This window comes from Bactrocera neohumeralis, unplaced genomic scaffold, assembly GCF_024586455.1.
Source record: "Bactrocera neohumeralis isolate Rockhampton unplaced genomic scaffold, APGP_CSIRO_Bneo_wtdbg2-racon-allhic-juicebox.fasta_v2 cluster09, whole genome shotgun sequence".
In the NCBI taxonomy this organism is placed as follows: domain Eukaryota; kingdom Metazoa; phylum Arthropoda; class Insecta; order Diptera; family Tephritidae; genus Bactrocera; species Bactrocera neohumeralis.
The window spans coordinates 12835051-12855117 of NW_026089622.1; the positions used below are offsets into that span (position 1 = coordinate 12835051).

Here is a 20067-nt window from a genome sequence, read left to right on the forward strand (position 1 = left end):
AGGACCAGATGGAGAAGGACCTGGCTTCGCTTGGAATCTCCAATTGACGCCACGTAGCGAAAATAAGGAACGACTGCTCCGCTGTTGTTAACTCGGCTATAATCGCGTAAACGGTGTCAATGCGAGAAAAGAAGAAGATTTTTAAGGCTTATATACTATTTTAGGGTTTTTACGTATCTTATTAAATATATGTGTACGTTGGTATGTATTGCACACCAATCAGGGTTGTTTTTAAGTATAAAATTCAATGTGTGTGTTAAATGTTATAATATATTTGTAACATATTGTTTATGCTGTATGGTGCGGAGTCGTTTTCAAGAGCACATGTGCATTTGTTACCAATTGCCCAAACCTAAGTAAATATGTTTGTATTGTTGTATATTTGATTTATTGAATGCATGCGTATAGCATATAAAGCCATGTGTGTCTCATATAAACCCTGCGAACCACGGCTACCCGCTTGAGACAAATATTCCAATACAACTACACATTTTTTCTCTATACACTAACACCAACGCACATTTTCGGGTTATTTTTTGTTTACCTAAATGCGATGAAAAAAAGTTTCTTTCATCTCTTGATTTATTTGAATGAGTGCGAAGGAGAAAACATTATTGTCAACAGTGACAAAAGAAAATCCCAAAAAGGGTAATAAAAAAACGATTGAAAGACGCATGTCATTCGTGATCGTACTATCGTAAAGGAGGCTCGTACAACAAGAAGGTAAGTGAATGATTTTTTTTAAATAATTTGCAAATAATTACTTCATTTGTTTTTATAGCATTGGAATTAGCAGCTGCAGCAATATCATCAGAAGCAGCAAATTTAAATTGTTAAGTAAGTATGTGAGAAAAAGTGTGTGTTGTTTGAAATTGGATTGCGCAGTTCAACATAATACGCAAAAATAATTACATACATATGTACATAAGTATGTATTTTATGCGTTTAAGGCGGCCTGCACAATCCAATATAATATGTGAAAACAAATGTTTGCCTTATATTTTAAATAATCAGATAATATTATTCTTTTATTTCAGATATATTATGATTTTTATTTAATTATTCTTTCTTTTCAGATTTTTTCACTTTTTTTATTTAATTAATATTAGCTTTCAGAGTAAATTCTATTTGTATTTAACATATTTTATTCTTTCAGATAATATTAATCTCTTTTTCAGATATTATTATCATTTTATACTAGTAATCTTTCCTTGATTTTTAGATATTACAAATTCAATGCAATTATTATTTATTTTCAGGCATTAATAATCTTTATTTTATTTTCAGGTATTTGTCTTTTATAATATTTTTCCACTCTTTTATTTTCAGGTATTTTATTTTATATTCAGGTATTTGTATTTTATAATGTTTTTCCACTCTTTTATTTTCAGCTATTAATAATCTTTATTTTATTTTCAGGTATTTGTCTTTTATAATATTTTTCTACTCTTTTATTTTCAGGTTTTAATAATTCTTTTCTTTAATTAATCTTTTTTCAGATGAAATTATTTTTTTAAATTAAATATATTTTTATTTATGAAATGTTAGCGTTAATATATTTAATTACAATTTTATGTAAATATTTATTAAAAATAATAAAATTAGTAATTTAAAAATTAAAAAGTTTTCTTTGAAATTTTAATAAATTTTTAAAGTAGGAATCAAAAAATGCAACCCTGCTTCAGCTATTTAAAAAGAGAAAATGCAACCCTGCATCAGCCGTCGATTGGGGATATTAGAGCAGGACAGATATAGGCTATGTTCGTAAATGCATCATGACTTGCAGCATAAGCAACAGTAGCAACACTGCAAGTTTGACGTTTGATACTTCTTATACAATTTTTGACAATTTGCAGATACATTTGTTTGCATTTTTGAACGCGTATAATACTAAAATGGAAATTTTGCTGAATCTAACACTAGACGAAATTTGTGAGCAAAGAAATGATAGATTTTCTTTAAATTTAAGAAAAAGAAGGGTGTTGAAGTCAAAAAAAATATTTGTAGGTACAAATGTTTGTCTTTTAAAAGACAAAGTATTTATAGAACAAACTTTCGGGATTTTTAAGAAACAGTTTAAAATTTTAAATTATATTGAAGCTTCGAGCATTAAAGCCACATCTAATGTAATACTCGCTAGCGCGATCTTACACAATTTTATCATAAATAAGGGAGGTTATTCTGAACATATTAACAATACAATAACACATGCCTATATGGAAACCAACAATGAAATCGAAGGAATTCAAGATGCCCCCATTCGCCGTGTTGATTCAGATGATATCAATGGAATCGATAGAAGAAACTATTTTACCACTCTGTTTTCATCAAAAAAATTTACTTTACCTCACCTTCCTTTATTTGAATAATTTTTTTATTACTTTTTCTGATGAACTTCGTTTTAATTTTTATTGTTTTCATTTACATTTTTAACTTCGGTCTCAACTTTCTTCCACAATACATTTTTTTTCCTTCTACCCGATTTAAACTCGTCCTCCATATTCAACCGTACTCTTAGCAATAACTGTGTCTCCGCATTACTGAGATTTTCACTAAAAATTTAAAAATAATAATTTATACAATTATTATTAACTTAATTTAACTAAATTTCAATACAAAAATTAAAATAAAACAGTTTTGCACTTACTTTTCGTCAGACATCGTAGTTAAATGCAGTAAACAATTTTTTGATAGAAATTATGAGTGACAGCTGATAGAAGTGTTGTCTTTTTGAAATTATTAATAGAAATTTTGGTATTTTTGGAAAATCAATATAAATGTATCGAAAAAATTCGTTTGTTATTAACTACGTTGAAAGATAATATAGTGAAATTAAAAGCAATAATTGATTTTAATGCGGAAAAAGTTAAGAATATTGGAAAAATGGATAGCAAACTGTGTGTTGTTTATTTTCGGCCATCTAAAAATATTAAAATTTGTTTTTGTTAATATACTTGCACATAATTTAATTAGCAATATAGAACTGTTTACCTCTGATGCTGTAAACGCAAAGGAGGCAGCAGACTTCAAGCGACATCTGTCAAAAAATAGCAATAGTCGGCCATTTTCGAGCAGTGTTGCCTACTCAAATTTGGTAAATTCAGCTAAATGCACGAAATTCTTGTGCATTACGAAGTTGCATTAACATGGGTCAAATGCGCAAGTAAATGTAAATTAAGCCCGCTAATACATATTAGCGCTGTCGTCTGTCAGGGTTATAACTCAAATATTGACCATTATATGTAGTATAAAGTGGTCTAAAAGTTCGAAAATCTTTATATTCGGTATATGGAGGCTCTAAACATACCATCTATAAAAATTCTATAAAGCCTTACTTAAAAAGCCGAATATCTCGAGAAATATTAATGATAGCGATTTTTACCTCGAACCGTTTTTATTGCAAATAAAATTTCCTTCAAATTTGTCACGTATATTTTTTCTATAGCTCTTGTCATTTGCGAGATATATACAAAAAAATGCGAAATTCTTGGAAAAATCGGGTTTAGATCCCGTACTACCTCGCTGGTGTGAGTTACGACTTTGTTGCACTGGGCACTTTCGTATAGTGAACAATTCTGAGAGACATGCGTCTAAGGTCAAAGCGATGCCATAAAAACCTCTGATCTGTAGGAATTTAAAGATAAAAACTCACGATTGCAGTGTATTTTCTATGGAAAATTTTTACAGGCATTGGTCCAGTTCTTAATGTTAATATTAAGGGCTAAAATTTTCAGGGAAATTTGTTTGGGGTATTTCCAAGGAAATTTCGTGACGGGACTGAAAAAAATTAATAGTTAAAAAAAACCCCTAGTGTATACAAATATTTTGTAATACTTACATATGTACTTATGTATGTACATAGATTTCTTCTTTACTTTTTTATAATTGAGCATATTATTTGGGCACGTTTGTATGTATGTAAGTATATTGTCAATAGTTTTGTGTAAACTAAAAAAACTGCGTTTTAACTTTTATACTATTTTGATTTAAGAAAAATTACCCTATGTGAAGCGTTAGTCTTTATTGAAAGTCTGGAAAGTGATAGTAAGTGATAGAATCATGGCAATATAAGCGGAGAAGGTGATGTAGAAGAGGATGCAGGCGGAGTCTCAGATAAAGTGTGCACCGCTCAGCTAAAGTCGAACTGAAAGTGGGAAGTCGATGAAAGTGGAAATAATGATAATAATAATGCTAACCTGGTATATAATAAAGAAATAGTAAATGCGATGTGCTCAGTTGAGACAATATCTAAAAGCCTTAGGAAGGTAAAAATCAGGTAAGGTAAGCCAATACGATTTAGGTATAAGGTTTAGTCCTTGTGAACCTTTGATGGATATTTGATCAATTTAAAAACTTATCAAGGCCTGAACCCATGAGCACATAAATAATATGAGTAATGTTTCGGAAAATGTGCAGCTCCTCACATAAATATGATTGACGATTTTTTCGAAGAAGTTCAAAATTTACCATACTTCATAAGCTTTCCACTATTGAGATATTTAAAAACTCGTGGTTTTGCAGCTACAGGAACGGTACGCGAAAATCGTCTTCCTTAAAATTGTGCACTTATTCACAAAAAAAAAATATTAATAATAAAGATAAGCGGGATTTTTGTTCCTCGGTTTCTGTTAACAATGGTGCGATATATGCATATGATAAAATGGTTACACGATTTCGTGGTTAGCATTGCATCTACCACTTTTAGTGCTCCGGTATTCAAAGGAGGAAAGAAAAAAATTTAACTCAATGCCCTTGTGCGGAGTAGACCGCTTAGACGAAAATGTAAATCTATATCGAATTGATTACATGGGAAAAAAATGGTGGAGTAGCATTTCTACTTGGCTTCTGGATGTTTGCATTCAAAACGCTTGGTAACTACATCGCAAAAAAATGGAACATACATATAAGGCAACTGGAGTTTAGACGCCGAGCAATCATATATTATTATTAGCGTTATGAAGAAAAACCAAAACGTACAGGATGTGCCCCAAAGTCTAAGAGACGTAGACAGTACTCTTCGCTTCGATGGACAAGATCACCTAGTGGTACTTTGTGCTAAAAGGCGTGCTGGTGGTTTATGTAAAACAAGTGGTCGTACTGCTTGCTGCAAGTGCAATGTTGGCCTCTGTGTTACGTGTTTTGCAAACTTCCACAAAAACAATAACAAATATTTTTAAACTTTTTCACATGATTGTATAAATATAGTAGAAATTAATTAAAGATCTTGGCAATAGTTTGTATTTCTAAAAATCGGGAGTGGCGCCTGGTGCATCCATATGGTAACAGCATTTCCTGACCGATCTAGGAGCAGGATAAAAATTTTTGGTATATACAATATTCGCTATGTATTTGGCGGTTAATATTGAGTTGGTTTTAATCAAAAATAATAAAAATAAAAATTATTCCAGTTCTATTCGGGTTAAGATACATATCTTTCAGGTCGACTGATATTATGGGTGTAAAGTTAGCCATTGACACTGCGTGCAGGTATTCGGTATTTAAGGACTTAAAAATTTGGGGTCTGATTTACACTATTATTTTACGTTAGATATATGCTAAATTCAATTCGAATCGTTTGGTCGATATTGGTGAGGTAGATTTTGGGATACAGGATTTCACTCCCATTATAAAATTTTGATTCTAGTTTCCATGAAACCCTTTCGTACCATATTGAGTGTAAAATATATTGCCTCTTTGTGCCACGATGCTCTGAGCCAAATTACAGATTTTATTTTTATTTCTGTGTTAGTTATGGTATTTTAAAGAATTTCAGAAGTTTCATTAAGTTATCTCAATTTTTATTCAAACTTTTGTTAGCACACGGAATTCAGCTCGTCTTGTAATCGTAGTCATTTATACATACATAACCATATACAAAAATAACCAATTTCGTAACCTGTTGCTACAGAGTATAATAGTTTTGTTCACCTAACGGTTGTACGTATCACCTAAAACAAAGCGAGATAGATATAGGGTAATATATACATATGTAAATAAAATATCCGGATGACGAGAAAAGTTGGAATCCGGGTGTCTGTCTGTCTGTCCGTCCGACCGTCCGCCCGTGCATGTTGTAACTTGAGTGCAAATTGAGATATCTCGACGAAATTCGAGTTCGTGTAATTGGGCAACTGCCCACAAATCATCATTATTCGAAAACTTATAAAGTGCTATAACTAAGCGCTTAATTAATATATAAAATTCTATGTGAGCACAGAGGATCGCTGTAGCAAGGGGCACATGTGGGTAAAAAATTTGTAAAAAGTGGGTGTGACCCCTCCCTCTAATAAGTTTTATGTATATAACTCCTAAACTACTAAGGCTAAAACCAAATTTGCTCAGCGCAAACACTATAAGAACTCCTAGCTCCAGTGTGAAAATGAATGAATTAGGAAGATAACCCCGCTCACATCCCATGTAACGGAACTGTTAAGACCAACTAAAAGCGCAATAAATCAATACCTAAATACCCCCCAGTAGGTACCTATAGTGAACTTTTCATTGAAAGTATCGGTCAATGTGTGAGATATATATTTTAATAGTATTTCTGTATGCCAAAACTTCCGAACTTCCGGGTGACTTTGCACCGCATACTTATTACCAGGGTTTTCATTTGCTACTCCATAGCAACAAAATTTCTAAAATTATTGCTATGCTATAGCTGACACTCTCTCTTTGACGGGAGCCATACCAGAGCCATAGCATTTTCATGTGCTACAGCTACACACCTACACATGCAGGAGTAGCGTTGCTTTTCAAACGCTGTTTATTACCAAAGTAAGATAGAGCTAAGTTTGTGTGCAACCGAGCATTTTATACTTTGGCAACTTGCAAGAATCAAAACCAGGGAAGTACTTTAAGATGCAAATTGTCAAACAGAAGACTGAAATCCAAGCATTTTTGTGTAAACACATTTATAAGACTCTGCAACAGATTGCAAGAGTATAAAAATAAAACTTCCAAGGTTGTCCTACTTATAATAGGTTATCAAAAAAGTCTTGCGGTATTTTCGCTAGTTGGCACTGAAAGCGCGTAGTTCTAGTTTTAGTCGCATCGGGTTATGCTATACCTTTTTGGAAAGCTCATTTCACGCGCTAATACGTGTTTTATTGATTGTCGTTTCTTTTAAGTGGTTCGTGAGTTATATCGTTGCAAACATGGAGCAAAATAAAGAGAAAATACAGCATATGTTACAGTACTACTACGATAAAGGCAAAAATGCATCTCAAGCCACCAATAAAATTTGTGCAGTTTATGGACCCGATACAGTTTCCATTTCCACCACACAACGATGGTTTCAACGTTTTCGTTCTGGTATAGAGGTGGTCGAAGATGCGCCACGATCCGGAAGGCCTGTCGTCGAAAATTGCGATAAAAGAGACTGGCATAGTAGCAGGCGTAGCATCGGTCAGGAGCTGGGCATGAGTCATCAAAAAATCATTTCAATTTCAATTAAAAAACAAAATTCAATAAAAATACCGCAAGACTTTTTTGACAACCCATTATATTTGTTTGCGAAAGTATGAGAAGTTTGGTTTCAACAATAGTACTACCAATTTTTGTTTCCATCAAATTCCATAAACTTTTGTTTTGCATCCTCATGATTAGTTTAGTAATTTTAGTTACTTGGGTAATTATCCATATTGTTTCTACATACCTTATATTTGGTGGTATTACTAATGGTAGTACCTTCGAGAGCATCAGTGTCTTCACTTTTCGGCGTATGACTGCCAACAACCGACATTTGGTTTTGCATCAAAGCACTCTTGGTTGAGTTATTAATATTTTCTGTAGATGACATACAAGCACCAATAGTGTTCAAAATCGATTAACTTCCAACTGTGTCACAAAAAGCATAAACCAAATGTTGTTATGAACTGGATTTACTTTATATCTTGGTAAATCACCTTAGAATCCATTACTATCAACAGGCCCTTTAATAAAACAAATAAATTATAATTTTTTTTTACCGCCAAATGTTGTCTTCACGTAATATGTTAATATTTAGTCTACTTATTTATTTAATTGTGTACAGTGATACATAGCTGTCTAGATACAGTACCTGTGACAATATCAATACGTTCATTGTCAATAAACGTCACAACTTTTGTAATAATTTAGTAGTATGTTTGATGGTTAGTTAAAAGAAAGAGCTGTATTTATTTTATATACTATTAAATTGACAATATTGAAATAAAAAAGCTCATGACTTTTATGACACAGCTCATTTTAAAACTAAGAACCCTAAAACAAATTATTATATTTTTCCTTTTTTAATGATCTTTATCTCTGTACAAAATTTTTTTAGGGTACGTTGAGGTTAACAATTTTATCTAGTTATTTTTTAATTAACATCCGATTTCTCACGCAACTTGTGGCTGCTGCTTTATTTAGCAGTCGTTATAAGATTCGCTTTATTTTTCAAGCATTTATATTTCGTAAGGCTACGTTCGATCCAAAAATACTTAAATGTGACCCATCTGCATCTTGACGTTGTCTATACTACAGCACACAAAATTCTTACTCGCAGACTCCTTATCGAATACCTTTTGCCGTGCAATTGCAATTATCTTCTATTGAAACAACGATTGATAAACTGTATATTGTATATTACGTCTTAAGTTATTTTATAATTCTTCAATTTGTAGTTTCAAAAGAGTGTTGTATCAAATAAGCTAAGAACCACTGTGCATATATTTATACCATTATAGTGAACATATTTTTGTGGAAAGCATTCGTTTACAACACTTATAAACGATGAAGCAGTTCTCAGAGCTCGTTGTTAACTGCTTTTACCAAGTAGTAGAGCTTTCAATGCTTAACATGCAAACACTTTTGTTAACCCTTTGTCTATCAACACAGTACATATTTTTTATTCACCTAACTTTCCAATTCGAAGGCGTGAACCATACAGTGGCAGCTTATCTGAATGACCTTATATTTTTTTTGTAATAAATTAGTATATTTTTATACCCTGAAGTAAGTAAGTTATTAAGTTTGCCATGAAGTTTGTAACACCCAGGAGGAAGCGTCGGTGACCCTAAAAACTATATACATTAGGGTGTGCCATTTTGAGGCAACCTTTTTTTTTCAACTGAAAAACACGCTCAAAACTTTCGAAATGTGTAAAAAAAAAGTCACTCAAAGGATGATCTCTTAATATTAATATTAAGAGGTGCCCCTTTCAAATTTTCTGTTTTCTATATAAATTACATGGAGAAAAATCATTTTTTTTGTGCTGGTTATTGTACGGAGGTTATTATATGTGCACGCGTTGGCTGCCAGTAGGGATGGTAAGCTCGATTCCGATTCTACTCGAAAATCGATTTTTCTCGTAAAATAATCGATTTTTCGGAATAGATCTTCAGTAGTCGAAGTCGATTAAGAATCGATTCTTGACATTCGAAAAATCGATGTATAGTAGAGTGATTCAAAAAAAAAAATTTTTTTTATCGTTTGGTACTCGGAAAACTAGGTTCCTAGACACCTCTAAGAAAGCCTCTCCAAACATGAGTTTTTAATTGTAACGGGAAGGTCCTCCTACATACAGTTTTCTATTTTTTCTTATTATCAGATAGAATAATTTATATCTCGCTTCCAACTACTTGAAAAAATATCTTGTCCCTCAGTTTTTAAGATATCGTTTTGAAATTTTGCAAACGTCATTTTCTCTTCAACAAACTGCTCATTTGTCGGAACTGCCGATATCGGACCACTATAACATTTAGCTGACACCTCAATAATGTAATCTCGGAAGAAATTGTTCAGATCGGTTAACTATAGCATATAGCTGGCATACGAACTGAATGATCGGAATGAAATACTTGCATGGGAAACTTCTTCATTTGCCTATATATCTTCACGAAATTTGGTATGAGTTATTGTTCATTGAAATAATGAAATATCGGAAGAAATTGCTGAGATCGGCTCACTATAGCATATAGCTGACGTACAAACCGAACGATTGGAATCAATGGCTTGTATGGAAAACTTTCGCATTTGACGTGTTATCTTAACGAAATTTGACATGGATTATTGCTTAAGGTAATAATATAATCTCCGAAAAATTGATCAGATCGGATTACTATGGCATATAGCTACCATACAAACTGAACGATCGGAATCTAGTGGAAAAGTTTTGCATTTGACAAGAAATATTCTCGAAATTTAGTATAGATTTTCTAAGGCTACAATGTAATCGCCGCAGAAATTGTTCAGATCGGTTAACTATAGTATATATGTATGTAGCTTCCATACAAACTAAACACATAGTTACTAAAAGAAATTCACCTGTGAAGGGTATATTAGCTTCTTTGCAGCCGAAGTTAACGTTTTTTCTTGTTTTAACTAATAACACATGTTGTTTAGGGGATATCAATGTTATATTCGGAAATAGAATTTTCACTTTTGATTGAATTTTGTCAAGAAGGCACTTGTTGCAACCATCGGAAAGCATACAACGATCGAACAACGGTCCATAATCGCAAGAATTCTAGGCGAGAAATTTCAAAAATTGTACATATAGCAGATGATACTGTGAAAGCCATCATCCACAGATTCGTTTTTGAAAACTGCATAGAACTGCATGTCGGTGGCTATGTAATGGCCTGTGGGTCGGCTGCAGGTGTTGGAAGGCTAAAGTTCATAGAGTCAACAATAAACAAAATGCTTTATTTCAATATCCTGAAGGATAATTTTATTCAAAGCGCCGACGATATAAAAATAAAGGACGATTTTACCAAGACAACGATCCCAAATATACTTCGGGTATAGTTCAAACTTGGCTAATTTGCAATTGTCCCCATGTGAAGAGACTACGGCACAATCATCCGACCTAAATTTCATTGAAAACCTCTGGTCCATTTTGGATATCAATATTCGAAAACGACAGATCTCCAACAAAAATGATCTAATAACATGCGTTGATTGAGGAGTGAGCCACAATACCTCCAAAAACCACAAAAAAGTTGTTAGAATCTATGCCAAAGCGCCTAAAATCTGTCATACTTGTAGGCCGAACGGGCGCCATACAAAATATTAAAATTTTGTTAATGCTGTGACATTGAAAATATCAGTATTTTTCTTTAATTATAATTGGGGTACTCACAACCAGCCATAAAGCATCGTAAAATTATAAATTTTTACACTTGTTTAAAAAAATTGTTGTTGGATTTCATACAAAAATTCGTTTACACATTTACAATTCTCAATGCTATGTTTTCGAATAGTTATAACTTATAACTTTATGAGACTATGTGAAAACCCTAGATAATTATGAAACCCTTTGATCATATAATAAAATTTAAGCGCTCTGTTATTCCTTTAATATCCACTAAAAAACATGCGTTCTTATTTTTTCGCTATCTTTTTTAGTTAAAAAGTTATACCCATTTATTTTTGTAAATATAAGGAGGGTCAAATAAGCGACCTGCCGCTGATGCTATATTTAGCAGTCACCATAAATTCGCTTTATTTTTCAGGATTTATATTTTGTAAAACGGACACACTGTCCGATCCAAAAATGCTTAATTGTGACTCACCTGCATCTTGACGTTTTCTGTACTTCAGCACACAAAATTCTTACTTGCAGACTCCTTATAGAATACCTTTTGCAGTGCAATTGCAATTATCTTCTATTGAACCAACGCGATTAATAAATTGTATATTGTATATTACGTCTTAAGTTATTTCAGAATTTGAAAATGTAAAGCGCAATTTTTATAATTCTTTAATTTGTAGTTTCAAAAGAGTGTTGTATCAAATAAACAAAGAACCACTGCTAAGCATTGTATATGTATATATACACCATTATAGTGAACGTATTTTTGTGGAAAGCATTCGTTTACAACACTATGTAATATACGATGAACCAGTTTTCAAAGCTTGTTGTTAAGTGCTTTTATCAAGTAGTAGAGCTTTCAATGCTTAAAAATTACTACATACAATAATATCAAAAATGATAGATTAGATTTACATGAAATAGTGGGCGCTAATACTCAAATTTATGTGCCGTCATTTTTATGAAATAGGTAAAAGTAACAAAGAGAAACTGTAAACTAACATGTAAATTGCAAACCAACACGCACTTTTGTTAACCCTTTGTGTATCAACATAAATATTTTTTATTCACCTAACTTCCGCGATAATATTTTTGTTCTATTGCATGAACTATATGTGATGCACAGAACCATATAAGTAACTATAAAATATTTAGGTATGTAGGTAGGAGTGCTGCCCTCATGGGCTCAACTAGCGCTGAATGCGCCATTTTGATGCACGGTCGTAGGTCATTTTACTTTTGCTATCTCACTAAGCTGAAAATGTTTGGTACTCTCGATGAAACTACTTATGTCCGATATGCTTTTTGTGGATAACTTTTCAAAGTTTGGTCCCTAATGAGTTCTTAATATTTTGTATCGGGTCGTGATAGAGCTGCGCATTCACAGAAAAAGTGGAAAACGGGTATCTTATCCCCTTCTAGCTTGCAGCTGAGGCAAATAATGGGTTGTCAAAAAAGTCTTGCGATATTTTTATTGAATTTTTTTTTATTGAAATTGAAATGAATTTTTGATGACTCATGCCCAGCTCTTGATCGATGCTACGGCTGCTACTATGACGGTCACTTTCGACCAATTCAGCGATTTTATCGCAATTTTCGACGACAGGCCTTCCGGATCGTGGCGCATCTTCGACCACCTCTACATCAGAACGAAAACGTTGAAACCATCGTTGTGCAGTGGAAATGGAAACTGTATCGGGTCCATAAACTGCACAGATTTTATTGGCGGCTTGAGATGCATTTTTGCCTTTATCGTAGTAGTACTGTAAAATATGCCGTATTTTCTCTTTATTTTGCTCCATGTTTGCGACGCTATAACTCACGAACTACTTCAAAGAAACGACAATCAATCAAACAAGTGTTAGCGCGTGAAATGAGCTTTCCAAAAAGGTATAGCATGACCCGATGCGACGAATGAAACTAGAACTACGCGCTTTCAGCGCCAACTACCGAAAATACCGCAAGACTTTTTTGACAACCTAATATATTTATATGACAGTATAAATATATACCGAAAATGTTCCTAAGACCGGGAACACAAATTATTTGTAACTCGAGTTGACTTCCCTGTGAGCAAAGCTTGCCTGTAATTTTTACTACTCTGGAATTAACCCTTGGTAACAGTGCTGTCTGGCTGTCCGTGTATTTTTTTTTACTCATCAACAGCATCGGCGCCGTTTTACTAGCGTTTACACCTAGTCCATTATTCGCGACGCTTAGGTGTAACCTTCGTAAGTCTCTTTCCGTAATCTCACTGATTAGGGAAGGAAACATCCCTGATACCATCCACACTATGAGGTCTGCATATACTACTGCTTCAATTCCTCCTACATTAAAGTGAAGTAGTATTCCAAGCAGCGCCGCCACCCAGAACATTATTGATTTTATTATTACATTCGCTTTTTTTTTAACTTTTAAACCGCACTGTTCTCGGAATTGGAGGGAAGTACTGAATTTCTCGCCGAATGGTTAAGAAAATCCTGAAGTGATTCGACATGGATGGTTCCTCGGACACCATCTAGTCAGGCTATCCTTTTCTTTTAGTATACCTAAATTGCTATTTACTATACTGTAAGACTAACTCCTGATATTTGAGGTGGAGCTTTCCCATATGGTGTGTCTCGCGTTAGCGTCACACCCTATTACAATGTCTTTTTTATTGTTTTCCTTACATAGCTTAAAACTAAGCTCGATAATTTGACGTCGATCTCCAACCATCTCCTGTATGGTGCTTGGGCGAGGGAGAGTTGCAAAATTCTGAATGGCAAAATTCTGTAATTAATGATTAAAAATGCGTGTTGATAACAAAACGCACAAACTGCGCACTTTGCCATTCTGTAATCATATGTTGAGTTGGAGAACGTCGCATTGAACTATGGTATCCAACTGAATCCGACGCGTATAATTAGTGATTTCGAAATGGCTTTTATTTCTGCAGGAAGGGAGTGTTCCCCATTTGCACGGCAGAGTGGTTGCCTCTTCCACTTCGGGAAAATTATTCAAAAAGAAGGGTAAATTTATTGCATAACCGCAACTTCCTACATTTAAGATAAAATGATTATTAAATATTTTCAGACTAAGCCGCAAATATGGCAGCAGTTTTTCAATCCAAGTAAGAATGCTTAAAAGCTTAGCACTGGTTCCTCATAGCGAAATCTCAGAGTATTACACAAGTTTGCGTAATTCATTTGACGACAGCGATTTGCAAAAACTTTCAAAATGGTTTGAAAAAAGTTATGTGTTTGGTAAAAAGTCACAGCCTAAATATTTAACATAATTTTGGTCCGTGTTCGATGAATCTAGATCGAAAGTTTTTCCAAGAACGCAAAACAGTGTGGAAGCTTGGCATCGCAGCCTTAAAGTCATAGTTGGAAAAAATCGTGCGACGCTGTACAAATTGATATCTGACTTACAAAGGGAGCTTATTTATGCTGAAAAAAAGTACAAAAATTAAAAAACGGCGAAAAAATAAAAATAAACAGAAAATTCATGGAAAAAACCAACAAATTACAAGAACAATGAAAAAAAGATTAGATTAAAGTCACTTAGTTATGTTTAGTTTATGTTATATTATTATGTATGTATAAGCAAATTTATTTAAAATACACGATTTGGCTCAAATTTTGGGGAAAAATTTCCAGAATTAATTTTGGAAAACGTAAATTACGGAATTATGAAAAACCAGAATTTTGAATGCAGCCAAAAAAAGCGAAGGAATTGCGGAATTCCGATTTCCAGAATTTTGTCGACCCAGAATTTTGATTCCGGAATTTTGACTTCAGAATTTTAATTTTAGAGTTTTGACCGTTTCCCACCGTCTTTTCCTTACTTGGCTGATTTGGTCCTTTCGCGGCCAGATTACTTGGGTTGGTAATCTTGGATACTTTCGATGTTGAGTGTTCCATATTTATGCTTAGCTCAGATGAAAGAGGTTGGTCACTTATACGCAGAGCCGGTATGCGTGGAGCATTAGAATACCTTGAATCGGAAGGGGAATCGGAGCGGACTGTTCCCGATGAGCTATTGGATTACTGCACACTGACCATTCAGCCATGAACAGGTATCTTGACACCTTAGCTTAGGGTGGTGGTCTTACGGGTGTCCTCACACTTCCACAAACAAAAGAAGAGCGTAAAACTAAGTGAGGGAAGTAAGGCGTCTAGCTATTAAGTAAACAAAAATCAGAGAATTAAACTATTAGGCAAATGTGTCAAATATATCATTGACACATTAGCAATTAAGAAACGGACTTCAGTTAGCACCTATGTCCACTTTACATAGAATTAAGATTTCATTTCAATAGTACCGTGGAAGCTAAGTCGCGAGTGCAAAGACTATTTAATGGCAGGAGATATTTCGTCTTACGCTAGTTCACTACCAGACTCATTTGCTTTGGTTCCTTGTCCAGTCTGGAGAAAGCAAAACTAACGACGCGGATGTTGAGGCCAATGATATCAATATTATCGGTATACGCCAGTAGGTGTACAATATAGAAGATTGTACCTACTTGATTAAGTTCTGCAGCTCGAATTATTTTCTCCAGCAGTATAATGAAAAAGTCACGCGATAGGGAGTCGCTTTGCCTGAAACCTCGTTTGGTATCGTACGGCTCGTAGAGGTCGTTCCCGATCCTGACGGAGATTTTTGTATATTAAGACATCGCGGCGTAAAGGCAGCTCTATTTTGTGCTGTCAAAAGCCGCTTTGAAATCGACAAAGAGATGGTGTGTGTCGATTTTCTTCTCAAGGGTGAAATAAACTGCAGTGGACAAATATAACAAACAAACCGTAAATTATATTCTGTGGTAACCACTGTGTGATAAAAAATCTCCGTGTTACCATAAGGAAAATCGAACAAGTATCCCAAAAAGCGCGAGAGAAGGAAACAAAACTATAACCACAAAGGAAGATAAAACTTTTCAATCATAAAAACAAAGAAATAATTTAACTTAACTAAGTATTTCGAAAAGCGTGAAAAAATAAAGAAAAATAAAAGGAGACACAACAGTTCCCGATATCGGCAAGTAGCTTAAAAAGAGATTTTATTAAAATATATACATAAGTATATACACATATATAAGACGTGATTATATGAAGGGAATAATATAAGAATAAAATAAATACTTAAATAATTAATGGAAAAAACCCAGCAATTTATGGAAGTGTAGGGAAAACCCCAGTATGATAAAGTGTCCACAAAATTCAATAAAGTAAATTTTTAAAATAATATTTAAAGGTGGAAACCCTAATAGGCGGCTTTTCCATAATGTCAATAACAAACAATAATAGCAATTACTTTTTACGTACGGGTTAAATGACAATTATAAATTTTAAATGGTTCAAATAATTTCACTGAATATAGTACGCAAGAAATAGACTCCAATATAAATTGCAAAGAAAGTCTAATAGTTATAAAATCCGAATTTAAGGGTAAATTTAATAATTATGTTAGTTGGCGCGAAGCTGCTAACAATTCAATACGGGGATTCTCTTGCTCTTGCAAGATTGCAGATTGCAAAAATCCTATACCGAAATATACAAGGGCACGAGAGCACCCATTGCAGAATCTAGTGATATAAGTATGAACGGCTGATTCCGTCAATTTATTGTAAATGGCTATTGTGAATTAGCGCACCCTTCTACATTCATTCCTAGCAAAAAAACTGCAACAAATCCTTAAAATTTAAATAGAAACTATAAATCCTATTTAAAATTTACCTTTCTCAACAATTTATCGTCAAAATATGTATTTAAGTAAAATGATAGCTAGCACAGGGTTGCAATTACTTTTATACTCTCGCAACAAAGTTGCTAATACCGGCCATAGACCACACAAGTAAACTGCACAAGTCTAGCACTGTGCAAAAAGAAAACTGCGACTCGCACTATACAAGCCAACTGTGCAAGTTTTTATTTTAATGTTGAAAGCGAAACAGGCAAAATGTGTAAATATTGCGCGATAATATTAATCGCTATAGCGATAAAAAAAACGAGAAAAAGGAAAAGAAGTGTATGGAGTAAACAATGGTTTTTAAAAAGAGACAAGTTAGGGCAGCGGAAAATATTGAAAGAATTAGAATTTTTAGCGGAAAGTGATTTTAAAAATTATATATGCGGTTTCTGGCAAGTAGGAACAGTTTTGAGGACTTAAAATTTCTAACAGCCATTGCACCGCAAACTATAGGTGGACTAGTGTTCCAAACTTGTGAAGCCATAATTGAAGTCCTGAAAACCAACATTGCGGTGATTAATCAGAAGACTTCACGTGTTGACACCTAAATATAATTATCGTTTGTCATTTTTGCAGTTGCCATCAAGTGAAGAAGATTGGAAAAAGGAAGCTAATGCGTTTTACCAACGATGGAATTTTCCTAACTGTATCGGGGCGATGGATGGCAAACATGTTGCTATTACAAAACCCCCTGGAACAGGATCTTTCTACTGTAATTATAAAAAATTCTTTGCAATAGTTTTAATGGCTGTTGTAAATGCAAATTACGAGTTTTTAATGGTAGATGTTGGCAAAAACGGACGCGCTTCAGATGCTGGAATTTTTAGTGATTCACTTTTTTTATGAGTTTGAAGAACAACGAGCTCAAAATACCGTCTAAAGAGTGTCCTCCAGGTTGCGATACTGCATCACCCTATGTTGTTGTCGCAGATGACGCGTTCCCTTTAACTGAAAATATAATGAAGCCGTTCAGCCATACTTCGATGATAAAAGATGAAATAATATTCAATTACCGACTGTCACGTGCGCGGGGCGTAGTTGAAAATACATTTGGAATTCTTTCATCAAGATTCAGAACTTTGTCAAAAACTATTAATTTATCACCCGAAAAAACAACAATCATAGTCCTCACTTGTTGCCACTTACATAATTTTTTAAGAAAAAAAAAATTACCAAGTATAAGCCAACAGTAATTTTGCAGGTACAACAGAAACAGAAGTCTTAGCACCAGTAAATCGTACTGTCATAAGAAATCATGCAACTAATGCAAAAGATATAAGAGCCCATTTTGTAAATACTATAATTCTGAAGGATCTGTTTCATGGCAAAACAGTATATATGAAAAACTCACAAACAAAAATGTCAATGATTCAACCAATTAAAAATAATTTTTAACCAAACGCCAGAATTATATAATATAAACGACTGGATTTACAAAAAAAAACAAATCATTCTTTTTTTATTTATTTTGCTCTAGTATTTGGTTATAACAAAACATAAAAAATTCACTTTAATTTCAGTATTTGGTAATAACAAACCATAAAAAAATCACTTTAATTTCAGTAGTATAAAAAAAATTTTATTGAAAATTCGCGTAGAATCCCTGTATTGATTCCTGTGAGTTATATGTTGTTGGGTCATATGGAGCATTTATTAGCTCTACTGGCGATGGAGTGGATACGTAAGAAATTGCTGTTGTTGGTCTGGATTGAAATATGTTGAATAATTCCTGTATGTGCGAATTATTCAAATTTCCAACACATCCTTGAAACAAAACATCCGATATTAATTTACGCGCCAATATTTTTTGTTGAGGCTCCATCTCTTTTAATTGCGCACCCCAAGATTTGGCAACCACATCATCTGGGTCATTGTTGTTCTGTTGGTTACTGTTATTTTGTGATTTCAGGTGTTCGCACGCTATTTTAATTAAATTATCTTCCTCGATAATTTTACGTTTTTTTAACCTATGTAGTGTTGTTGATGTTTTTGGTGAAGTCTATAATTTAAAAAAACAAGTTTTACATATTTATGTGAATATTTATATATGTATATAGATTATAAAAGCTACTTATTTTTACCTCTTCTAAACCATCATATTCCATTGAACATGTGCTAGGTGCACTTTCCTCTTGATCCTCGAGAAAATTTAGAATATTATAGAACCATAATGTTGGCTCATAAATATCCTCAAATCCAGCTCCAGACTTTTCGCTTCTTTGCACTTTCTTGAATTCTTTTCTGTATGTTGTCCTATATGTATTAATTTTTTTAACCACCATATCTCTGTTTGCGTCGGGATATTTTTCTTTTAATTTTAAAACTAATTTTTCGTATGCTTCAGCTTTCATTATTCTGTTGCTATATTCTTTGCTTTTTATTCGCCATAATGAAGGTGATTCTTTATAAAGTTCAAGGAACTCGGTCCAAAACTGTTTGTCATCGCTCATAATTAAAACTAATGCGTTGTTTCCTTTTTTGGTTTGATGTTAACTTCACAAAAACTGAAACAAAACTGAGCTAATTTCGCCATATACTACGCAAATTCACTGCGCAGTATTCAGACTTGTGTAAAAATATCAAAATCGTTTTGATATTGCTCAGTTCACTGCACAAGTAGCACAAACACCCCCATACACTACACAAACGCACTGTGCAGTGCTAGACTTGTGCAGTTTACTTGTGTGGTCTATGGCCGGCATAAGGAGAGTACATATTATAGTTTTGTTCACATAACGGTTGCTTGTTAGTCCTAAAACTAAAAGAGTCAGATATAGGGTTATATATACCAAAGTGATCAGGGTGACGAGTAGAGTTGAAATCCGGATGTCTGTCTGTCCGTCCGTCCGTCCGTGCAAGCTGTAACTTGAGTAAAAATTCAGATATCATGATGAAACTTGGTACACGTATTTCTTGGCTCCATGAAAAGGCTAAGTTCGAAGATGGGTAAAATCGGCCCACTGCCACGCCCACAAAATGGCGAAAACCGAAAACCTATAAAGTGTCATAACTAAGCCATAAATAAAGATATTAAAGTGAAATTTGGCACAAAGGATCGCATTAGGGAGAGGCATATTTAGACGTAATTTTTTTTGGAAAAATGAGCGTGGCCCCGCCCCCTACTAAGTTTTTTGTACATATCTCGGAAACTACAATAGCTATGTCAACCAAACTCTATAGAGTCGTTTCCTTCAGGCATTTCCATATACAGTTCAAAAATAGAAGAAATCGGATAATAACCACGCCCTCCTCTTGTACAAAGGTTATGTTGAAAATCA

The 20067-nt window shown here is 33.7% G+C and overlaps 2 protein-coding genes and 1 long non-coding RNA gene across 17 annotated transcripts in view; 1 reads left to right on the plus strand and 2 right to left on the minus strand.

Moving 5' to 3' along the window:
* LOC126764541 (endothelin-converting enzyme 2) overlaps nt 1–11682 on the minus strand; it is a 1258369-nt gene extending 1246687 nt beyond the window's left edge. For 10 of the 15 annotated variants that reach the window (XR_007668060.1, XR_007668059.1, XM_050482233.1 and 7 more), the window contains exons 1-2: nt 7908–8027; nt 7658–7839 (exon numbers count right to left, since the gene is read on the minus strand). Coding sequence is in view for 12 of the 15 variants with exons in the window: in XM_050482233.1 (XP_050338190.1) it covers nt 7658–7801 (144 nt within the window). In the remaining 3 variants the exon portion in view is untranslated. Of the gene's footprint in view, nt 1–7657; nt 8056–11540 lie in introns of those variants that run through there. The other 5 variants (XM_050482227.1, XM_050482225.1, XM_050482224.1 and 2 more) reach the window with 5 other exon arrangements.
* A 170-nt stretch (nt 11683–11852) lies between these two features.
* On the plus strand, nt 11853–15305 carry LOC126764574 (uncharacterized). The gene is made up of 3 exons (XR_007668077.1): nt 11853–12029; nt 13736–14070; nt 14135–15305. It is a non-coding gene; the product is annotated as an uncharacterized LOC126764574 (long non-coding RNA).
* A 3059-nt stretch (nt 15306–18364) lies between these two features.
* On the minus strand, nt 18365–19264 carry LOC126764554 (uncharacterized). The gene is made up of 2 exons (XM_050482249.1): nt 18871–19264; nt 18365–18788 (listed from the first exon to the last, which is right to left on the minus strand). The coding sequence occupies exons 1-2, from the start codon at nt 19237–19239 to the stop codon at nt 18369–18371; spliced, it is 789 nt and encodes a 262-aa protein (XP_050338206.1). The 5' UTR covers nt 19240–19264; the 3' UTR covers nt 18365–18368.
* Between the last annotated feature and the right edge of the window lie 803 nt (nt 19265–20067).